We start from the raw sequence: 24,587 nt of genomic DNA, 5'->3' as shown, positions 1-24,587 counted from the left end.
GTATGCCTACTTAGTTTTTTTAACGAAAAATATTCAATTTTGAGATGGTATTTTGCCGCAGGGATTGAGAGGGACGGAGTACCCTGAGGAAACCCAACCTGTGCGGAATGTTGACCGTTTTCTTTGTAACCACCAACAAAGCTCAAATGTGCCGGGAGCGGGCATTGAACTCGGGTCACCGAGCTGAGAAGCGAGTGTATCAGCCACTGCGCTAGCCGGACATTTGGCTGCACACAGGACGATACCATTTCATTTCTTTAGCAAGTAATAATATGTCTTTGATTACTGCACACCACGCTTACGTTATGTCTCTATTGTGGCATGAAGTTCTTTGGTATATAATTTTTGTGTAACGTACTATTTGATAGAGTACGCAGGCAGTCTCCGCGTAAGTCAAAACAACCCTCCTGGCCCAGCGTCTGGGAAATCTTATAACTGTTATCTGCGCCAATAATAATTAACTGACCGGTAAATTACTTTTATTTTCTTAAAATCGTTGCCATCGTGAATTGTTAAGTGGCCATAACGGCCAGTATCGTAGCATTTTTCCTGTCTTAATAATATACAAAATGTAGTTGGAATCGATTCGTCCGAGGGCCGACAGCCGTTACGGAACATGATGACATGAGCGGAGATAATACATTTGAAGCTATTTTACTGCTCGGATTTATTATTATCTTATAGTCCATGTTATGGTCTTAACGTGCCCGGTGTTAAGCACCTTAAGTGTATTGCACCTCGATTCTAATTCAAAAGACGATGCGTATACATGTAGGTGAGTTTAAGCGAGATACGAACGTGCGACTCCTGGAATATGAAGCAACTGTTTTTCACTTGACCAACAAATCAACTCATGTGTGCACACTTCCCCGCTTACCACTTGTTACACTACGCATAATTGTATGATGTGTGCCTATTTATGCTTTGTTTATATATTATAAGGAAACGTTTTCTACAAAATTTCTTCTAAATTTCACTAGTCAATTCACACGTGCTATATTTGCATGGAACATGGCGGTCTGAGTCAAAACATCTGGATTTTTGTATCCGAACAATAGCATACGGCTCCATTGTGTAGAAATGAAGTTCAAACGTCCATATGAATACTCTAAAAAGCTTTTATATCGACATCGTTATTATCGTCTCCTCCATATTGTATCACTACTGCTTGTCCCTGTCAAACTGCGGCATAAGGATAACATTATGCAATTCCAGTAAGTCTAGTTTCGTAATCCATTACTTGTTATACTCAACGTAAGCTCTCTTCCATAAGTTTAAATGAACACAATTTGATTTCTCGATTTACACAGTGCTTGTATGATTTAAGAGACACATTGTAAAACGCACTGCATTTGTTGACCGAAATAAGCAGAAAAAGAGAACACGTTTATATGAGTCGTGCTCTGTAAAAATGAGGTTTAACCCTTTGCATGCTGGGAAATTTGTCATCTGCTATAATGTCGTCTGCTGAATTTCTAAAATTAGCATTTTCTTCGATTTTTTTCAAAGAATACTATCAGAATAGCAAACAGTTTGGATCCTGATGAGACGCCACGTTTTGTGGCGTCTCATCTGGATCCAAACTGTTTGCAAAGGCCTTCAAAATTTGGTTGCAGCACTGAAAGAGTTAATGCTTGTGCATAAAGTGTCGTTCCAGATAAGATAGTGTAGTCCGAACAGGCTAATCAGGAACGACACTTACCGCCTAAATTGGAATTTTGATAAGAAGAGACGTTCTTCGAACAGAAAATATTATAAAGGCGTAAAGTGTTGTCCCAGATAAGCCTGCGAACTGCACAGGCTTATCTGGGACGAAACTTTACGCACATGCATTATGCCCCCTTTTCACAGATCACGGCCCACATATTTCGGAGCCTTTACATCGGAAGTATTTCGTATCCAGCAAAGTCAGAGAACCATATGGTCTTGCGAATCAAGTATTCCTAAAAAAAGAGTCATTATTAAAACATGAATCAACAACAGCATTAACTCTCATATCTACATAAACTAAACAAAGCGCACTAAATAATATGAGTCTCGTTCTGAGAAAACTGGTCTTAATGCATGTGCGTAAAGTGTAGAAGAGACTTCCTTTAAACGAAAAATACCATAAAAGCGGAAAGTGCCGTCCCTGATTAGCCTTTGCGGACTGCATAGGCTAATCTGGGATTGCACTTTTTACGCACATGCATTAAGCCACGTTTTCTCAGAACGCGTCTCATATGAGTACAACGTGATATTTTGTTTCTTATGTCTTGCCGGTCTTGGAACGCCGTGAACTTTCACCAGCTCTGCTGCGGTCGTTTACATAAACCGTGTATGCTCTTTCCGTGGTCATAACAAGACTACTAAACATTCCTCGTCGACCTGAATGTTTTCAAAACATCTTGGCATTTGACCATAAACATTTTAGCATACAAAGCGTTTGAAATATACCATACGCGTTGTTTTCATGGATGTCGTTATATTAAACGCACTCGTAGCACTCGTAGAAATGTCTGATTAACATTTAGTTCACTCATTTTATGCATAACGTGAAAAGTCTTAAAAAAGCATAACCAGCTTCAAATGCATAAACGCTGCATAGAAGAGTTTTTTGTAAACGGGGATGGCATATTAAAATACATGTACGCAATGTAGTTGTAGTATAATTTCAGGTTTTAAAGATTGAGCATGTGTAGATTGCACACTGCTTCTCTATTTTGTACTACACGTTTTCGGTAAACGCATAACATAATGCTTAAATTTGCATTCCATAATGCTAAAATGAGAAACTTGCATTTTAACGAAATATGGCTACAGATCTGGGTGAATACATTCGAAGAAAAACAAGTGCAGATTGATTCTGTCATTTCTGTCAAACATTAAATTCATCCTTATTATTATAGTGCCATGTTACCTTTCCACATTGTACACATGGCTTTCTCCAGGCTGTACCGACTGAAAACACTGCCAATGAAATTTACTGTCAAGATGTAACAAGACATAATCTTTGTCGATTTTTAAATCTCACACTGCTGTGGCTTCTTTAATGGACCTTAGATGGTCTAATAAATTACCATTCGTGCAAAACTTTATATTTCAATAAATTGTTGGAGCGGTATGTGTTGTCTTTTAGTTTAGGTTTTATTTTTTTCTGAATGAATTCGATGGGGAAACAGGCGTGATGCGTCTGTCACCCGCGCAAATAGCTATAGAAATGGAAGGAACGCGTGAAACAAATGGCTTCTTTCTCCACCCACTATCTCGGCCGAGCATCTGTAAATATTACTACGCGCGCGCGCGATAAGGCGGTTAATTGTTTGCATAGGCCTCAGGAAAATATGGTGCCCTGTTTCCAGCGAAAGGAATGTGCAGAACTCCGAAGTTTATTCTTGAGTTCGACATGTTTGTTTTACTTTTGGTCTAAGAACATGCGGAATGAGAAGGAAAAATCTTTTTGGATTAAATTATCTCAAGAAGAAGTACCAAAGAAAAGATGCAATGAATAAGTTGTGAATTTTTCCTTTATAATTCGTATGCACAAGTAGTAACTGCTTTTGGCGGGTATAGGGACAAATCGGACCACAGACCACACGGACCAGGCCACACGGACCAGACCACACGGAAGAGGCTTTCGGAACATACGGACCTCATGTTTAAACGACATGGCGCTTATTTTCTAAACACGAATTAATTAGTATCATGTTGACTATGTATATGCTAGAGCAAACAATAGTTAAACACGTTTGTGTTGAAAGTAATTCAATAAGCTTATTTCATAATATTTTCAGATATAAAACTCATTTGTATTGTATTTTCATTCATTAATTGGAGCAGTGGGCTTCACGTACACCATCAGGTACATGTTTAAATTATAAGTTACCGGTAATCTAAATGAAAATAACACGTTTACCATGAATCGGTGGTTAACAGCGGTAATTATTTCTTAAACTGAGAACTGTTGTTAACTAAGGTTAACTTTCTAACATTACTGGACTATTTGACACACATGTTTCTATCTAAAGAAAAAAAAACACATACAAACATGCAATTTCAAATTATTCATCGTTAAATGACAGTTTTTGTTTTCATATAATGTAAGTTAACTTTACTAGTGAAACGGATATCTTTAAATGTCAATAAAGGTGCAACACTCGCATGTGCGACTGATATCGCCAGAATGTAAAGGGATATTGGCATGAATTGAAGTTTGTTTGTAAACGCTTTAAATTTGATTAATATGAAAATTTGAACTAAATAGCAAAACAAGTAATTAAAAAACAAAGAACACAGTCACCATGCTCGAACCACTGAGCCTTGGATTAACCCTTTCAGTGCTGGAACCGAATTTTGAAGGCCTTTGCGAACAGTTTGGATCCTGATGAGACGCCACAGAACGTGGCATCTCATCAGGATCCAAACTGTTTGCTATTCTGATAGTATTCTTTGAAAAAAATCTAAGAAAATGCTAATTTTAGAAATTCAGCAGACAACATTTTAGCAGACGACAAATTTCCCAGCATGCAAAGGGGTAAAAACCTAGCACTTATACCACTCGTCCATCTTTGCTCATTAAAGGGGCCTTTTCACGTTTGGGTAAATTGACAGAATTGAAAAAAGTTGTTTCAGATTCGCAAATTTTCGTTTTAGTTATGATATTTGTGAGGAAACAGTAATACTGAGCATTTACCATGCTCTAAAATAGCCATTATATGCATCTTTTGACGATTTAAAAACCTGAAAACTATAAAGCGTTGCAACGCAAACGAATTAATAATTTGGAGAGTTCTGTTGCTGTCGTTATATTTTGTGAAACTATGAGGATTGGTTATATAACGTATAAAATGCATCCGATATTGTATAAGGAAGATGGCCGAGAGGTCTATATAGGAGGCTTTTTACTCCAGGACTTTAGGACTCCAGGGGTCAGTGGGTCGAGCCCTGCTGAGGGTTACCTTTTTTTCTTTTTTAAATTTTATTCTTGACTTTTTACTGGAGAATTTTAGATCCAATGTTTACATTTATAAATAGAAAGCATTTAATGACAAACTTCAAAACATGCCAGAATCTGTGAAAAGGCCCCTTTAAGTGTCCGGTGTATTTTATACATCATATAAGCGATCACCGTAATATAAAATATAACGATAACAACAGCTCTCTCCAAATTATTCAATCGCTTCGCGGTTGTAATGTTTTGTAAGTTCCAGGTTTTTGAATCGTCAAAATATGCATTTAATGGACATTTTAGAGCATGGTAGTGTTAAGTATTTCTGTTTCCTCGCAAATTTCATAACTACAACGAAAACATGCAAATCTGAAACTTTTTTTTTCAATTTTGTCAATGTACCAAAACGTGATATCGGGTGCCGGGTCACGTGACTTTTTGGGTTCCACCTTTTAAACCCGACGGTAAGTGGTGCTTTATTTCAAATAACTTTTTAAGTTTTCTAAAGAATTTCAACAAGAGAATAAAAGACAGATTTTTATGCTGCTTATGGCAATGTGAAAAACATCAGCATAACTTTATTTCTGTTCTTATTCTTGTTAAGAAATTCCATGTTTACTGCATTCATTGTACACGGTTATCATTTACGCAACGTGAAATTTTGTCACCGATTTCAGACGTATTCTTATACCTTAAGATATCGGCAAAAACTGCAAGATTATCTGTCTTTTAAGCACTATAGATGTTTGCACATGTATTTCAATAACTTGAGGTATTTGCAAAAATTAAGTTCTTAACGGCGTGTTTACATTCTGTCCAGCCCGTGTGTAAATCCCTGAAAACCCCGTTGAGTCTGCACCCTGGACAAGGTACCTTTAATTAACCTGTTACCACTTTGATACGTATTTTGACGCACTTGCAGTCCCTCAGAATATTAGATTCATTTAAAGACCTTTCTTACACGATTCAAATTTTAAAGGCTTCATTTCCAACCCATTAGATACTGATGAGCAGGAAACAGCATAAAACATAAACAGTCTGCGAGTTACTCCCAGACTGTTCTAGTTTTATGCTGTTTGCACAGAGCCATTCGCACTTTGCTTCTAAGTGGGAAATGGTTAATCATCGGCCTACGTTTGCATCTCTGTTAAGCGCTATTTGTGACACCTTCTGCTTCATACTATCAGATACGCTAATTGTGTTGACACGTCTTTAATTGATTAATTAATTGCTTTTCAATTCGACCAAGCAAGAAAGTGTCTGTAACTCGGTTATGAGGACATCGTATGATCGTGTGTACGAACTGCCGCGATAGACGTTCGCACAACTTCTGTCACTAGCCGACATCTGCCCCGCGTTTTAAACGAGAGCGCCGATGGCGTTTAAAGTCCATTGGCAACATACATGGGAGTTTCTGCTGGAGTAAATGTTAAAGGAATAGTCGACTGAATGAAAATCTAAAAGGCAATCAAAACGATTTTTTTTAAAGAATAACTACATATACATTAAACAAGAGGTGGCGAACTATTGCAAACCATCTTATATAATCGGAAAATCAGAAACATGTATCAAGGGATCTTGGTATTTTGCGAGCAAGTAAATGCCCGAATATTCATGTTATTTCTGAGGGGCTAGAAGTTTATGTATGTTCTTGTTCTAATTAACGTTATCATAACATCATTACTATTTACGAGTCTGAACGACCTTTTCCTTGCGGAAGCTAAGGTCAACGTTATGTCGTTGTTTTGTTACTATTCATTATACTGTTACGATCGCTTCAGTTTCATTTGAAACGAACCATTCGTTGTTGTTTGGTTGTTGTTGTTGTTGTTGCTATATTTACCGTCTTCGTGACATACGCAAAATATTATATGCACGTTCTAATTTTGAGCACACGCTATGCAGTTTTTAATCACGATTAAAATTATTTAAATAATTTCAATTAATATGCAAAATAATTTGCAGATTAATATCAAAATGAAACTCCGCCAATGCCGGTCCCAAGCCCGGATGAAAAAGGAGGAGGGTTGTGCGTAGGGCCAGCACCCCGACCATGAAAACAAAGTACGCTACAGAAACCCGAAACAGCAACACAAAATGAGGATTTACGGTATCGACCCGGGGGAGAGCGTATGAAACAGAGAAATCTGCGGACAAACCTACTCTCCTCCAAGAACGTTTCACGGATAGGATTTTGGAATGTGCGAACATAATATGAATCAGGCAGGGCAGCTCAAATTGCCAGAGAAATGGAGAAGTTCCGCACAGACATCATGGGCTTGAGTGAAGTTAGATGGACAACAGCTTGAAAAGTCATGCTAGCCACTGGCCACACCCTCCGGTTCTCTGGACCACAAAATGAAGAAGACAATCACCACAATGGGGTTGGATTGCTTCTAACAAATACTGCTCACAAGAGCCTTCTTGAATGGGAACCAATCAATGACAGGATCTTGAGAGCCAGGTTCAACTCTAAGTTCCAGGAAGTGACCATCATTCAGTGTTACGCCCCTACAAACCTGACAGATGACAACACCAAGGAAGATTTCTATGGCCATCTCCAGAGCGGCCTAGATAAAGTCCCAAAGCGCGACATCACTATAGTCATGGGCGACATGAACGCCAAGGTAGGTTGTAACAACACAGGAAAGGAGCTCATCATGGGAAAGCAGGGAGTTGGAGATATCAATGAGAACGGAGAGTTATTCACTGACTTTTGTGAACTGAATGACCTTGTCATAGGTGGCACCATATTTGCTCACAAAGACATTCACAAAGTTACATGGACATCACCCGACAAGTCAGTGAAAAACCAGATTGACCATTTGGCGATCTTGCGAAGATGGAGGACAACCCTCAGCGATGTCAGAGCTTATCGAGGAGCAGAGATTTGCTCAGACCATGAACTTCTCAAAGCAAAGCTTCAGGTCAGAATTGCAAGGGTCAGAACGCAAGGGAACACCAAGAGTCCACGCTCCGATATCACCAAGCTGAAGACGCCTCAGGACAAGCAAGAGTTCTCCATCAGTCTGAGAAACAAATTCGAAGCTCTGGCGGATGCAGATGCTGACTCGCTGGAGAATAAATGGGAACAGGTAAAGAACACTTTCACAGTCTGTCTGTGAAGAAAGGCTCGGCTTCCGAACTCGAATCAACAAGACTTGGATATCTGATAGTACCATCAGTAAGATTGAAACGAAACGAACAACCCGGCAAAGGCTTCTCCAAGCCAAAACCAGAGAACAGACACAAAGAGTTCAGAGCGAATATAAAGCTTACAAAAGGAGGTTTTAAAAAGCTGCAAACAAGACAAACGGATACTGAATGACCACCTAGCAGTTGAAGCAGAAAAAGCTGCACAACAAAATGACATGGCTACCCTATACCAGATAACTCGCCAGCAAGCAGGACGCCAAAGCAACTCAAACACACCAGTGAAAGACCGAAATGGAAACATCTTGTCCAAGCCAGAAGACCAGCTGAAAAGGTGGAAGGAGCACTTTGAGGAACTCCTGAACGGGCAACCAGGAACGCAACCCCCCATCATTGAAGAGGGTCTTAACCTGGCAATTAACACAGGACCAATAACCAAACAGGAAATCACACAAGCCATCAACAAGATAAAGAACAGGAAAGCCCCAGGGCCTGACAAAATCCCACCAGAAGCGATGAAGGCATCAACAGACGTCACTTCTGAGATCATGATTGACCTCATCCAACAGATCTGGGATACAGAAGAAGTTCCTGTTGAGTGGCAGACAGGATATCTTGTGAAGCTTCCAAAGAAAGGCAACCTGAGTGACTGCAACAGTTGGCGAGGTATCCAGCTGCTATCCATGCCCAGCAAGGTACTTTCGAGGATCATTCTAGAGAGAATAAAAGCCGAAGTCAACAATCTTCTTAGAGAAGAGCAAGCAGGCTTCAGAGCAGGAAGATCATGTACAGACCAGATTGCAACGCTCCGAATCATCATCGAGCAATCCATTGAATGGAACTGTCCGCTGTATGTCAACTTCATCGATTTCAAGAAGGCGTTCGACACAGTGGACAGAGACACGATCTGGAAAATACTGATGCACTACGGCATCCGAAACAAGATGGTGAACATAATTCGGAGCCTGTACAACAACAACCTCATCCAAGCCATCAACGACATGGACCTCTCTGAGCCTTTCAAGGTACGCACTGGGATCAGACAGGGCTGCCTTCTCTCTCCTATGATTTTCTCGCTAGTCATTGACTGGGTAATAAAAACAACACTGGATACACCAAGATTAATACAGTGGACCCTTCAGCGCAAGCTGGAAGACCTTGATTACGCCGATGACATCGGGCTCCTGTCCCACACTTCCGCCCACATGCAGCAGAAAACAGAAGAACTGCAGGAAATAGCCATATCATCAGGGCTAGAGGTCAACATCAGCAAAACAAAATGCCTCATGATCAATCCAGGCAGCAGACAAGGCATCCACATAGAAGGGCAAGCCATTGAAGAAGTTGACCACTTCATATACCTGGGCAGCATTGTCAGCAAGACAGGAGGTACAGAAGAGGACATCAAGGCCAGAATAGGGAAAGCACGCCACGCATTTGTGACAATGAGACCAGTGTGGAAAAATCGGAACATCGACTGGAAAACAAAGATCAGGCTCATTAATACCAATGTCAAGACAGTCCTCCTTTATGGCGCTGAAACCTGGAAAAGGACTAGACGCCTGGACCAGAGTCTGCAAGTATTCATAAACAAGTGTCTTAGGCAGATCCTAAGGATGAGATGGCCAGAGAAGATTTCAAACCAGGACCTATGGGCAAGAACAGGGCAGCAACCGGTTACGAACTCCATACTACAGAAGAAGTGGAGATGGATCGGACACACGCTGCGAAGAACCCAGCCTAACATAGCAAGGCAAGCCCTGGATCGGAACCCTCAAGGACAAAGAAGAAAAGGTAGGCCTACAAACTCCTGGCGCAGAACACTGGACACTGAGCTTCGCAAGATAAGGATGTCATGGAGAGAAGCAAAGGCCCGGGCCATGGACAGAACCAGATGGAGAGCTGTGGTAAAGGCCCTATGCTCCGACCGTGGCGAAGAGGACTAAGTAAGTAGTAAGTAATATCAAAATGCTGTAATTTGAACCCATCTCTTGCCTCCAAAAATCGCATGGCAAAAGTTTGACGTCACAAAGTTTAACGATATTTCAGCGCTGAAAAAAGTTGACAGTCTTCTGCAAGAAAAAAGAAAATTATTTATCTGTTAAAACTATTTAAAGTTACCTACCCCAATAATAAAGACATTGGAAAGTATGTTATCTCAGAATAAAATACGACGAGATTCACTTTGTAAAAATACCCTACATATTTTAGTATGCAAAAAGTTAGCAACAAAACGTTAGGACCATGTTTATTGGAATTCATTGGAATGATGGCATATATGAAACTACGGTAATTTAACCCAAATCTCCTTCCCATCCACGTTTTAATGGAATTGTTAACAGATTTTGGCATTTGTTCATATCATAAGATATGATTTCTTTCAAATCTTTAATGTTTTAAATAGAATTAACTAATTATTATAGTAAGCAAAAAAGGGGGAAAACGTCGGCGATTTTCGCACCCGTTATGATTTTGCCTGTAAGCGGATGCGCTACCACTGCGCAACGCAAACTTTTAACTATCGAAGCGAAACACAATATCTATAATTATCTTATCTTTTTCGTGTGCCAACATCCTTCTCAATCGGGCATTTTTACCGCATTTTTACACTCAACCGACCGGACTGTGTTTCCAATGTGTGGTTATGAAATCCATAGGCCAAGCTAATGGACAAAAAATCAGGGAAAAGGGACTATGTGACCAACCAGGCTCCAACTTATATTTAACAGACTCGAATGATCAACACCATCTGGACAGTGGAAAACTGATAGGTATAAAACCGTTCTGTGCGAACAGACAATACGATACAGGTTAAAATAGCCGCATACATCGAAGAGCCAAAAAGAGGAATCACCCCTTCTACCTCGTAATAACACTGTTGTATGGTGAGCAAACAATGTACCAATGCAATGCAAGCTAAATGAAGAAAAATGTTGAAGCTTCTACAAAAAGAATATGCTATATATTTACAGAAAATTCTGTAAAGTTGTTAAATCTTTAAATATAATATTTAATGAACATGAAGTTCATTTTATTTCCAACATGGCTCTTATTATCCTGTGAATAAGCATCAACTTAAACCCATTAATGCCTAATCGACTCTCCCATCCTTCTAAAATGGATCAATTTATTTCCAAAACTAGGGATGTCTAATATATTTATTTCTATATTTAGAGTATTTCTTATAGAAATTCCTTTAAGCAAACAGCGCGGGCCTTAAGGAGACGCCGCATCATGCGGCAGTCTCATCTGGGTCTACGCTGTTTGCCAATGCCTTTTTTCTAGACGCTAGGCATAAATGGGTTAATACTTTATGAAATTTATGGATAAAAAGATTGAATGACCGCGAAACAACTATTATTTCAGACATAATCTGTATTGTCCGCCAATCTTTAGCCCGTAAGGCCCGTAGTCAGCATCGTCCTTAACATGGACTTGATCACATTTAGGAAAATTTACTAATGCCTGTTGACACAACATTCATTCAGGTCTATGTTGGTGGTCAAATGATCAATGAACAATCTACAATCGGATCCGAAAAAAACTTCAATATATTTTCAAATGGGTCACAAGTCAATCGAATACAGTACAATACTTATACATGTATTTAATAATATAAATGCATTAAGATTTATTTGGTTTTGGTTTTCACCGCGTTTATAAAGAGTGTACAAGATAATTTTAAACAAAGGTAATACAATATATTTAATCTATACCATACATGCCATATTAAAGCCCCATATTTTATTTAAAGATTATATATTTTTATATCTTATTCATATTCATAAAACTAAAATACATCGTATCTGGACTAGGCTAGATTTCGAACGATCAAACAAAGCATGAGCGAAATTTCAATATTTAAATATCGTGTCATCAAATTCTGAATGTTAATTTTAAAATAGGTCAAAATATTTAAATCTGCCATAAATATCAACTCATTAAAACGTGAATTATTATTCAAAGGAGACGCTTCAAGAGGTTCTAGCATAATTCCCCGTGTATTCAAACAAATATTTGAGGACGTGTCGACAAGACGTGTTTGTATAAGAATCCCTAGTACTTGCCATTAACGAACTATGTACATAGTCGGACATTGATTGAGCGGAAACGTAATGATTAATTATTAATATTTAAACAGACAACCCATCGGAGTTCGAGTTTGTTTTGATCAAATCTTGTTAGAAAAAATGGTCCAGACGAAAGAAATCCGTTCTCATTAAACAATACTCAACCTGTCGTATGCGTTAAGCTGTTAAGCTGTATCACAAAATGCGAGTATTTTGAAAATGAACGTCGTCATTCTTTTAAAAAAAAAACAGCATTTTCTATGTCAGCTTTTAAAATGTACACGGAATATTCTAAATCACAATAATCAGAATACTCACAATGGCTTTGTTCGTGGAATGCAACACGTTAACCCATTTATGCCTAGCGTCCTGAAAAAAGGACATTGCAAACAGCGTAGACCCAGATGAGACGCCGCATAATGCGGCGTCTCATCTGGGTCTGCGCTGTTTGCTTTAAAATAATTTCTTTATGAAAAATTCTTAATATAGAAATAAATATACTTGACATCCCTAATTTTGGAAATAGATTGATCCAATTCAGAAGGATGGGAGAGTCCACTAGGCATAAATGGGTTAAACAATGGTCGATCCATGGTATTTGTTTGCTATCCAATAGATTATGAGCCGCTCTCTGTGAAAAGGTGGTTTAATGCATGTGCGTAAAGTGTCGTCCAGGATTAGCATGTGTAGTCCGCACAGGCTAATTAGGGAAGACACTTTCCGCTTTTATTAGCATGTGTAGTCCGCACATTTATCAGAACGACACTTGCCGGATAATTTGGATGTTTGCTTAGAATATGCTTTCATTCAACGAAAATTAAAATGCAATGGGAAAGTGTCGTCCATGATTAGCCTGTGTGGACTGCTCTTGCTAATCTGGCATGAGACTTTACGCACATGAATTAAACCCCATTTTCAAGCGAGGATCTTTAGAACAACACGAGAATAGAGATCAAACCCGAGACCTCGCGATCGCTAGACGAACACCATATCCATAATACCATTGCGACTTCCTTTGCCTAAGCAGTTTTCGTACACGAATATTTACAGAAAGTGCAATTATTTCATGCGTCTTTAATAGGTGATTCCAAAATTTCAAATTGCATCAATTACGACGACTTGAATTTTCTTTTAACTATCATGTCGTCGTACATTGTTTACGTGTCGGTATTTATTAATTCACTTGTAGGTCCAATACTCTAAATTGTATTTGGCCTATGTTTGATACTAACTATTATATAAGCAATCCGTAATTGGGATACATGCTTTCGTGTGCAACTTTTCACAAAATGTGTGTGTAAAGGTGTTGTCCCATGCAAGCATTGCTTTATTGAAAATTGACCTTTCTGTGTTTAATGAATTTCATTGTTATACAATTCTTCTTGATTACATCTTGGTCCATTAAAATAACTAAGCATTAAATGATTTAAAGTATATACTATTAAATGCTGCGAATGTCTTTGACTTAACGTGGTCACCGTTGACTGTCGATACCAGCAACAAGTGTTTAAATGTGTAAAAAATATTGGTCACGACTTACCAGAACAGAGAATAAAATTAATATTACACTCAAACAGACATACCCGATATTAAGAAGCCATGACGACGACAGCATATCTAATTGTTAATGAAATATTAAGTTATGCTAATTGTGTATGGTTTCGGCTACAGTCGTGATGGCTTATGTGATGAGAACACATGTGCGTCCCTCACGTAGTTCAATAACAGACTGAAAGACTGCCCTCTAGAAGACCTTCAAGCAGAAACCAATGAGTCCCAGAAAGCGATTCATTATAAAGAATACAACTGCCTTGCTTAATAAATATTTAAATCTCTAGATTTCCCATTCTTAATGAAACAATACTCTGGCATTCAGATGCTCAAGACACAAGTTGGTGGTGGTAAAAGGACTTTATTGATATTGAATTATTGATAGAAACGCTAGATCTGGTGTAGTGTTTTTTTTTTATTTTCTGACTATGTATGCCATTGGAAACTGATATACACTTTCTGATAAATTGGTAATTGTATGATACCGTCAGGTTAAATGATACCGTCAGGTTCAATTTAACCAGTTTCAAATGTTTATATAGAATTCGAAGTGTTGACTCGTTTCATTTAATTATGTCTGACACTAGGGAGGATAATTATCTGATTTTAAAGAGTTAGATAAGTTTGTGCACAAGGCGAAGCTGCTAAGATAAACTTGTATCGATAGAAATACCAAGTGATGTTTTTATTACATGATTCTCAGGCGCAAAGCCATTGACTGCCATTATTTTCTTTATGAAATATAAATATTGGCCCTGCTCTGTGAAACAGGGGTTTAATGCATGTGCGTAAAGTGTCGTCCCTGGTTATCACAGGCTAATCATGGGACGACACTCTCCGCCTGTATGATACGTTTTGTTTCAAACGAGACTCCTAATATCAAAATTAAAGTTTAATCGGATAGTGTCGTCCCTGAGTATGCCGGTGCGGACTGCACATGCTAATCTGGGACGACACTTTAAGCATATGCATTAAACCCCATTTTCCCAGTGCAAGGCCCATATGTGTTCTTCGTAAAATCACTTAAAACTGTTCTTATGTATTGTATATCTTTGCTATTTTGTGTGTATGCGAATATATTATTTTCTGTATTATTTATATGCTGAAACTTGTGAACGCGGCCCCTAATAATAATAAACACGTGTTCTAGTTTTATTATTACCATTACTATTAGCAGTGGTATTATTAAGAGCATTATGTTACTCCATATGTGTCACATTTTACATGAAATAAAACGAATTTGCGGTCAAAATAATATTGACAAAGGAACCGACACATTATTATTGAGACACATTTTATTATCAGTTAAAATAATCAATATAACATCGAAACATGTACATAATATACATATAATATAAACATACATGATTAACGTACGACACACATAGTTCCGCACCGAATAAGTTCTAAAAATAGCACCGTTGGCATCAGCCGCCATATTTGAATTCAGTTTCAATATCGATTTATATATTTGACACAGTTTCTCGTTTATTTAGAGCGGACATTTAATAAATTGTACATGTGCATAACAATAACATTTACAATTGCAACAATATCAACAACATTCAAACAGAATTAAATATGTATCATTCATAAATATATACATCAAGCTTTCACATATAAATGACATGACATGTACATTCACACATCTTTTGAAACGTATTACGATACATATTTCACAATGTTCCGATACGAACTGTAAGTACATTGAATATTCAAAAATCAAGATTCTAAATGCATTGTGGGAAATGAAATCATGAGAAATATGAACGTCGCGGATGATGCGTGAATTTATAAATACTACGTCTATAAACAAACGCCGGTCACGTGATTTAAATGGTAAGTTTTGATTGATTGCCCGGTAGCCAATACAAAGTCAAATTTTTAAAAAGTTGAAAAATAGGTAGGCAGGTCTAGAAAAAAAATGTTGTTCTGAACCCAGCTTACACGTGTTGTGAACTAAACAGAGCTAATATTGCACACAAAAAGGAATTTCGACAGTGATTTAGTGACAACTAATCTCAATCAGCAGACAAATTGTCCACCACTTAAATGTAATGAATGAAGTTGGACCTGTATCTAAGGTATTACGTTGACATTTTTTATACGCGAAATATATCGCTTGCAAATAGATACACGCATTATAGCCACCCTTAAAAATGTAAGTATTGGATGATGTGTAGTCTTTTTCATTTAGATCTATTGATTGATATCCGTGATGATTACCGTAAAAGACTGTGCACAATTGAACCCATTAATATAGCGTATTTGTAGCATATAGCACCCACCCTTTTATTTAAGAAGCAAAATCCATGAGAGGTACAAAATTGTATTTGAATAGAAATTATCTTTCTTAAAAAGATAGGATTACGAGTGTTAACGCGGATGATGTCTTTCCAATTAACTAAGCAAAAAATCCAGACCTCCAAAAATGGTTTGGTAGGATTATCGAAAACGAAATTTTTTAAGGATGGCCTTCGTAAACACTTATTTTGAACACATTCTGTAAAAAGAAAAAAACATGCCTTTAAGAACCTGTTTACTGTTTCAAATACCATACCAATAGAAATGTATATAATCCACATTGTGTATACAAGGTTTTAAACGAATCAACGTCACTATTTACAATTTAACACTAATATCACTTTTAATTTCAGATTGTCAAAATAAATGAATGAAAACATCTTAATAAAGCTCTTTATACTAACAATGGCTCACTGGCAAGTGTTTGTGTATACTGGACACGGCTGATCCGCTGGTCGGTGAATATTTAATCGGAGGTCGGGAATAGGCGTAGTCCGAATATCTACAACACAATCGTCCATTGCACAGCTTCTTCCAGGTTTCCACGGTTTTGCCAGTCCATACCCAGAAACCACTGGTGATCCCCACAACAAGAAGCATGAAGTATTTCAACATAAGTACCGCAAAGTTGGGTTTCACCGCCTTACCCCGGCACGGGCAGTTCGCTGAGAGTTCCCATTCCTCTTTTAAATGCTGCTCGTAAAAGTAGCACGCTAACACAATGGTGGCAGGTATCGTGTACAACAGCGAAAACACGCCGATCCTAATCATCAGACGTTCGAGTTTGTCGATTTTCCCGCCATTTTGATGCTTGATCACATTCCTTATTCTGAACAACGAGATAAAGCCGGCGACGAGAAAAGAGGACCCCAGAAGGAGGTACGCGAAGAGCGGGATAAGCACGAACCCGCGAAGGTTGTCGATGTCCTGGTTCCCCACGTAACAGATGCCGCTCACCGGATCGCCGTCGACCTTTGAGAGCGCCAGGACTACGATTGTTTTCACGCTCGGAATCAGCCAGGCGGCGATGTGGAAGTACTGCGCGTAGCTGGCGATCGCCTCCGAGCCCCACTTCAGCCCTGCGCTCATGAACCAGGTCAGCGCAAGGATTACCCACCAAATTGAAGAGGCCATGCCGAAGAAATAGATCAGCAGGAATGTGATGACGCAGGAGGCGGCCGAACTGGTCGGAGCGGCGTAACGGATCATTTTGCCGTCACAGGCGACGCCCTCGTGGCCGACGATCATCCGAATGATGTAACCAATCGAGACCATGAAGTAGCAGCCGCTGAGGAAAATGATTGGTCGTTCGGGGTATTTGAAACGCGTGACGTCAATCAGAAAGGTAAGCAGGGTCAGAGCGGTCGAAAGGCAGCAGAGGCACGACCAGAGTCCAATCCAAAACGAGGTAAACGTCTTCTCCTCCTCGGTCAAATACGGGCTTGAGCAATTCATTGCGCAGTTCTCGACGATGCCCGTTGTCACTTTCCCGTAATAAGCGTTCGATTCAGTGATCGGTTGAAACTGACATTTACACGCGCAGTGGTCGATCGGTTGGTTTTTAAAGTCGCCGTTGTTCACATCGGAGGATAGATCATGTTCATCATCGTTGCCGTCGAGGTAGCCGGGAATTCGCGTCGTCTTGGCGTTGACGTTTGGCGGCGGTTTTGCGGTCACCGACGGACTTCCACCGCCGCCTCCCGACGACGAAGAATCTGTCATGTTCCGGTCCATGCACAACTGCCCTTCGCCGTAACGGGGCAGCTTGTTGCAATCCATGCGTTCGGGCCAAACGAATCCGTATTGGCGCATCAGGGGTGCGCAACCGGTCTTCGCCCTCTCGCAAACCGATCTGGCAGGAAAAAAGAGGCAAATGATATTTTAAGACATCTTTAAAAAAACACAGAACATAAGTTTCAAGCATAGACACCTTAAAACACAATGTGTAATATTTTTTTTAAGAATTAATTTAAAGGCCAATAACTATTTCGCTCACCTGCATGCCGGTAGATGGGGCTGGTAGTTCTCCATGCAGATTGGGGCGTACATAGAGCAGAGGAAGAATTTCAGGTCCGGGGAACACTGGATCTCTACCAGGGGCCAGAACTGATGAACCTCCAGGCCTGCCTCGTCCTGGGTGTCGTGGTTGAACTAAAAATAGAACGGTCTGGCTTAGACAGGGGCGAAAAGGGCATTGCTATATAAATTAAATCGTAAGGAGGACGAGGATGGATTTCCGTGAAAAAATGGCGACTGTACGAAGTTTTATTTCTTTATGTGGCATGAAGCAGAATACATGAGGGCACAATTAAGAAAAAATAACATTCACCAAATAAAATAAGTTGTTTACAGCAACGATGTGATAACGGTATGTATCTAGACTCGTTTCTTTTTCTTAAAGACTTATTAAAGTCATGTATAAAATATAACAATGAAATATATATATTTACATTGTGTCAGTCGGGAATTCTTCGGATTTTTGTTAACGTAAAGGAATAATTCATCGCGATGATAAAAAGCTTGTGGTGGTGGGAATAGAAACTAACTTAACCTGGCCGCGTATGACATTTGAAATAAAACACAGCATCCCATTATAAATTACTCGGATTTCGCAGCGGAATAAAATAGAAATATTAAACGCACCTCGTTGCTAAGGACAGAATAATTAATGGCCGATACTATCTGGGAAGTGTACTAGTGCACTTATCTCTGGCAGCCGCTTGTACATGCGAAATATTACAGGCTTGATTAACAGGCAAATGGCTAGAAATATACATCAGATAGTGTGGCACCCCGACAAAATGAAGATAAGTTTTAAGGCTTGTAATCTACACTATCTTTTGCGAACGGAGCTTGACTTTTTTTGTTCTCCTCCATTAGTGTTGATGATTTTTGTTTCCAAAATTAAATCCATTGATGAGTATTAGAACACGGAATTTGCATGAGTAACCGAATGAGTGATCGGACGAACAAACGAACGGATGTGAATGCTCAGATATACGGACGGACGCACGAACGAACAAACCTGTATGTTTTACTTTTGCATTCAGTAAACTTCAATGAACAGTTTTAAAAAGCATCGCGTTCAGTTTTACGTGCATTGTTTTAAAAATTCACCAAAACCATATTAATTGCAACACCCTTTAACACATGTATGCCTAGCGTCTAGAAAAAAGGCCTTGGCAAACAGCGTAGACAAAGATGAGACGCCGCATGATGCGGCGTCTCATTAGTCTGCTTTGTTTGCTTAAAGGAATTTCTGTAAGAAATATTCTAAATATAGAAATAAATATACTAGACATCCATAATTTGGGGAATAAATTGAGCCAATTCAGAAGGATGGGAGAGTTCACTAGGCATAAATGGGTTAAGAATTTACCAAAGCCATATTTATTGCAACACCCTTCCAGACATAAGTATGGGGTCGGGCAGACTCGCTGGCTAGATGGCTTGCACGCATCTTATGGTTTCGGGCGCCCAATGTCAACTGGGGAGTGTTTTGTTTGTTTGTATGTCAAAAGTATAATAACATTGATACATCAATGTTATGACAACTGGCCGCTAATAGCCAGAGGGCACGCTTTTGGGTATTAAAGTTGTTTCTTCTGCAGTAAAAAAAATCGACTGGACATTTGATATCAATTAACCCATTTTACAAGCTTGTCATATATTATTCGTATTCGTTATAAAGGAAAATGTTAAAAACAAATGCAAACTAAAAACCATAATTCCAGCATTTGTATTCACAATGTTCATATATTTCTGTATACATAATAAATACCTCTTTAGCGTAAGATATTAGTCATATACGACGTCAGTGTTAATAATTAATAATGCAGATGAAAATTTTTACCATTGCTCAAAACAAGAATGTAAAAAAACTTTTGAATGGCGTAATGTTTTAGAGGAAAAATAGCTGAAATATAATATTCCGATAAAAAGCGTGCGTAAATATGTTAATTAATTGTTCATACCCAAAGTGGGCATAACATTTATACACTGTAACGTTAAGTATGATTTATTACCCATAACGATTTCCCTTACTATCAGATCACCCCGGTCAAATGACATGTCATTAAATACGACAACTTCTATTTTACTCGCACAATTTACGACTACGATTAGTCGATTAAGTGTAATAATATCTTCATAAACATTTCAATAACATGTCATCATAAATAGAGAGCTCGCTTAGTGCCTCCTATTTGAAACATTTAAAAGTTTGAAAGAAAAAAATGGTTTACTGAGTTTAGTGTAAATATGAACGAGAAACATGAATGTTCAGTTATTTTTTAGCCAAATTGGGCTAACGGAAGAAAATGTCTTATTGTGTTTCAGATTATAGTGTTTGTTCCCAACATATTCAATTCGGTGTTTAATTATAATTTAGTGCACAAATCTTCAGGCATTAAATACATACAAACATGTTTTTATCTTTCATGTAAAAAAATGTATGTTGTTTTTGTTCACGGAAATAATGCGTAATATAAAGAAAACAAACGCATGTCAACTTCAAGTAAATGCGATAATTTCTAAGTAAACATGCCGCTTTTGACAATAAATTCCTGAACAAGGTGAGAAATTGCTCACATTTTATCGGATATCAAATCATAGATTGCAATTGAAAACGCCAAATGTGATGCGCATGGCTTTGCGTAATAATATCGATTTTATTTTTACTTTTCAAATTTTCATACTTGTTGCTGTTTTGTTTGCTTTTACATTGAAATGACACAGTAAATAAGATCATACTACAACATGAAGTCATTTATGCGAATTGACGGTCTAAAAACGCGTTGAAATAATGATAATATAGCCAAACAACATTTTAAGACTTCAATGTGTGCGCCACATAGATTTAAGGATAAAGCAGAACAATAGAACTAAATCCTTTCATTTTCAAATTCACGGATTAGCGATAGAAAACAATACTAGTGATAATCCTAATTCCGTTTGGCTTCTATGTGATCAAAAGCTTTTGTATTTTTTTATTTCAGCATGGCACACGTGTGGTTTCGTTTAGGAAAAATACATCGCCAACATCATTACATGTATAACTCCCCCTTAAACACCTACACTATCCAAGTTATAGGACCTGTTTGCCTCAAAGGCGGAATAAAATGTCAACACACAACAATGTAACTCGTAGGATTAAATAAAAGAGAGAATTATTGAATATTCGAATTGTTACCCTTAAAATTAATATTAAAAATGTAATTTGATAACAAACTATATAAGTATATATTATATAATAATGATGATGTTTTCATATTTGCAAAAACTATAAAAACTAATTAATTAAAAATTAACGTTGACAATATACATTATGTTGATCTTTTCAACAAGTCTTTAATTAAGGATTGTTGCGAATTATGTATCCTTATGATAAGATGTTGATAATGCCCATAACTGCTTACTAATAATAACATGATAATGATGATAATTACTTTGATAAACGGTGTGTATGCTAATTATTACACTGATTATTAGTATTCGTACCTGGTTCGGCATGTAGGTGTAATTATATCCAATTCCTTTGCACATCGGAATGGTGATTTCCTGACATTGTTTCTGGTCCTTGGAACCCGCACACGCAACGCACGTGAAAGCCAGCGCCACAATAAGCACGTGCACGAAACTCATTTTAAACGAGCGTCGTACGTCTTGCTTGGTACTTATATCCCTTTTTGCAGTATCTGAAAGAAAGGACACACATGTTACGTCATGAAAATAAATTTGTCTTTATTTTAAATAACCGAACTTCATTTTTCAAGCCCCGACACCATAATTATACTAATCCGTTTTTCTTATCAAACGCTCATGGCAAGGGAAGAAACATTTTAATAAGAATTCTTTATTTTTAAGGAAAATTTTCTTGGGCTTTATTTGCAATTCACAATGGTCAGCTGCGTAGCGTCGGTCAATATTATCAGACCTATTTCAGATTACAGTATCTAAATGCCGTAACCAGATAGCTCTATCGGACAAACGATTCGGTTTCAATTTCGTATACGAAGTAGAACGTTGTTTACTTCTTATTTTACAAACTCATAAACAAAGGCCTAATAGACGTCAGTATATGTTGGCTTATAACACTTGGTGGGCGTGGAAACAAAGCTATGTTAATTACATATAAAGCTTTGACCCATATTATAGGTTATAAACAAACGAATTGTTATTGCATTTGTTTCAATAATGCGATGTAAATAAAACATTGACAGAATACGACATTGACAACGAAAGAAGGGATATAAAACGTTAAGGTGTTATAATTTTTTAAGTTATACAATGTGTGAAAATTATTATTTAAATGTAAATAGTTGTAAATATAATTCAAATCGTATTAATTGCAGAATTTATATTTAAACATTTAAAAAATAAAAACAAACCGAAAATATGTTTTGGATTACTGCTTTCATACAAAATTAATAATTCAATTATGTTAATACAGAGATAAACGATATGTGTAAGAAATTAATAAAAGTAAAGACTTACCAAATAATCAACAATGTAGACGTTATATTAAGCTCCACTCACTTGCTTGCTTCACTATTGCCAACACAAAATGGCAACCCTTATCATACGCATCTGTTCCGTTCAATTTCAGAGTGTGTGTTTCAACTGCAAATAACGAGTGACTGGCTTGCAAATCCGTCGTGTACACTCCTTCAACAACTCTAGAGGCGTCAACCGCGCCTAAGCAAACGTTTAAAATCTTAAAATATGTTTATTTTTCTTCTGCACGCAAGATCCTCTGGGCCTTCAAGAATAGCAATGCTTGAGCCTCGTATTAGCCGAATAGGTAAGTCCGTATTATATTTCTCACACAAATCACAACAGATGTACGTGCTTCAGAGCAAATTTGTTTCTGTCTCTAAGAACGCAACTAAGTGATATTATATAGCACCGATGCAGTGTGAAGATTTTGATGAGCGATTATTTAAACCCCGATGACATCTATGACACTTCAATTAATTATACGCTTAATGAGAAGAGAATCTCATTTATACGAGGTGTGAAAAACTGTGAAAGTATATTATCACTTAATCACCAACAATAATGTTGTCACAATCATCGAAGTAGCCGAGTGTCTCCGATAACGAAAACTCTTCGCAGATTGTTCACAGTTTGTACTAAGATCCTGGAGAAAATAAATCCGTGTCTTCGAGTTTGAAACAAAAAATCACCGAGGAACACGAAAGACGAACTACAGTTCACTTGTCAACGATGATTACTAATCCACAACGTCTGACCTATTCAATATCACTGGTAACTCCAGCAATCACGAAAAAGTTTATATCGTCTGCATCTCGGATCCGAAACTAAACAAATTCTCCATTGGATGACGTCACGGCTCGAATTCCCTCCTCTTGACGAATAAGAGTTTACGATATAGTCACATGATAGGTAAATTCGGAACGCTCCACCCGTTTTCTATTCTTCGTGGTTATCGCGTTGATTGACAAGCGTTTTGATGCGGCTGATTACTGCATGGGTAGGTCTTCCTGAAATTGATAAATAATACGAGATTTTGAAATATTGTAAAATGTCATTGTGTCAGTAACTTACTCTAATTACTATGATGAGAGATAGCAGATTTATCTGAAGTTGGTGTATGTAGTCAAAGATTACGATTTATGCTAGTTCTTCCCCTCTTAATTTGATATAATGTAAACAGAAATCCGATTGATTGAGAGTTATGGACAATTTGAACGTTTGACCATGGTTTAACACACAATATGAGCGAAATAAAGATACTATTGTACATAAATTAGTAACTATTCGTTCGTTCTATTCATTTACTATAGTTAATGAGTTCACCCAGGGTGAAATAAACAATGTTTTTTGCCTTTAACATGCATACATTACCCACCAGCTGATTGTCCTAGTTTTCGAATTATTTGAAATATATTTATTAGAACTAAATTATATATATTTTGTATCTATTCTTATGCACGTATAAACATTAATTTTGTCTATCCTATAACACTAACATTTGGAAAACTATTTGTGAATTAACAACATTATATTAAAGCAACGTAGTTATACATATTTATTATTTTACAGAAATCCGAAGTCCGAACTCTTTAATTATAACTAGAGGTCATCATACTATTTTTCGACCTCTTGACCGTTGAGATTCAGAGCAAGCCATATAAACAATTGACCATCGCTGGACGTGCGGGCCAATACTTATCTTGACCACTGTTATTATTTTATACATTTTATGTAATTAATTCGGTTCTGAAAGCCGACAATATTTTCGAAGCGCCTGTAATACAACATACTAGAGAATGAATGAAGCGCCCGCTACGACGTGCGGTTATGTCCTGAAACTTTCTACATTAACTTCTTCATGAATGTACAAGAAAAACACGATAATACATGCAAATGTATACAAAAAGGAAATTCCTATGCATAAAACATTCATAAATAGAGCATACCAGTGCTTAAACTAGGCAGAGTGCTAATTTGTTGAATGGCACTTAGGTGCGCGTGGTAATATTATTCCAGTGGCATATTTTCAATATCACATTATGTCATATATGTAAACATGTATATATAAAATTACATTTAATTTA

At 37.7% G+C, this 24,587-nt stretch overlaps 2 protein-coding genes across 5 annotated transcripts in view; one reads left to right on the top strand and one right to left on the bottom strand.

Annotated features, from left to right (window-relative positions):
* Positions 1-7,242: 7,242 nt before the first annotated feature.
* Positions 7,243-8,052, top strand: LOC127849093 (craniofacial development protein 2-like). The gene has a single exon (XM_052381815.1). It carries the CDS (start codon positions 7,243-7,245, stop codon positions 8,050-8,052), a length of 810 nt encoding a protein of 269 aa, XP_052237775.1.
* Positions 8,053-14,978: 6,926 nt separating this feature from the next.
* The window catches only part of LOC127847897 (frizzled-5-like), a 103,181-nt gene continuing 93,572 nt past the window's right edge, over positions 14,979-24,587 (bottom strand). For all 4 annotated transcript variants that reach the window (XM_052380126.1, XM_052380127.1, XM_052380125.1 and 1 more), the window contains 4 exons: positions 22,501-23,510; positions 21,505-21,701; positions 18,002-18,156; positions 14,979-17,857 (listed from right to left, as the gene is read on the bottom strand). In XM_052380126.1, the coding sequence (XP_052236086.1) occupies positions 16,405-17,857; positions 18,002-18,156; positions 21,505-21,648 (1,752 nt within the window). In that variant the 5' untranslated portion in view covers positions 21,649-21,701; positions 22,501-23,510 and the 3' untranslated portion in view covers positions 14,979-16,404. The remainder of the gene's footprint in view (positions 17,858-18,001; positions 18,157-21,504; positions 21,702-22,500; positions 23,511-24,587) is intronic.

Source organism: Dreissena polymorpha, chromosome 10 (genome assembly GCF_020536995.1).
Source record: "Dreissena polymorpha isolate Duluth1 chromosome 10, UMN_Dpol_1.0, whole genome shotgun sequence".
Lineage (NCBI taxonomy): Eukaryota > Metazoa > Mollusca > Bivalvia > Myida > Dreissenidae > Dreissena > Dreissena polymorpha.
This window is presented reverse-complemented; position numbering and strand designations above follow the sequence as displayed.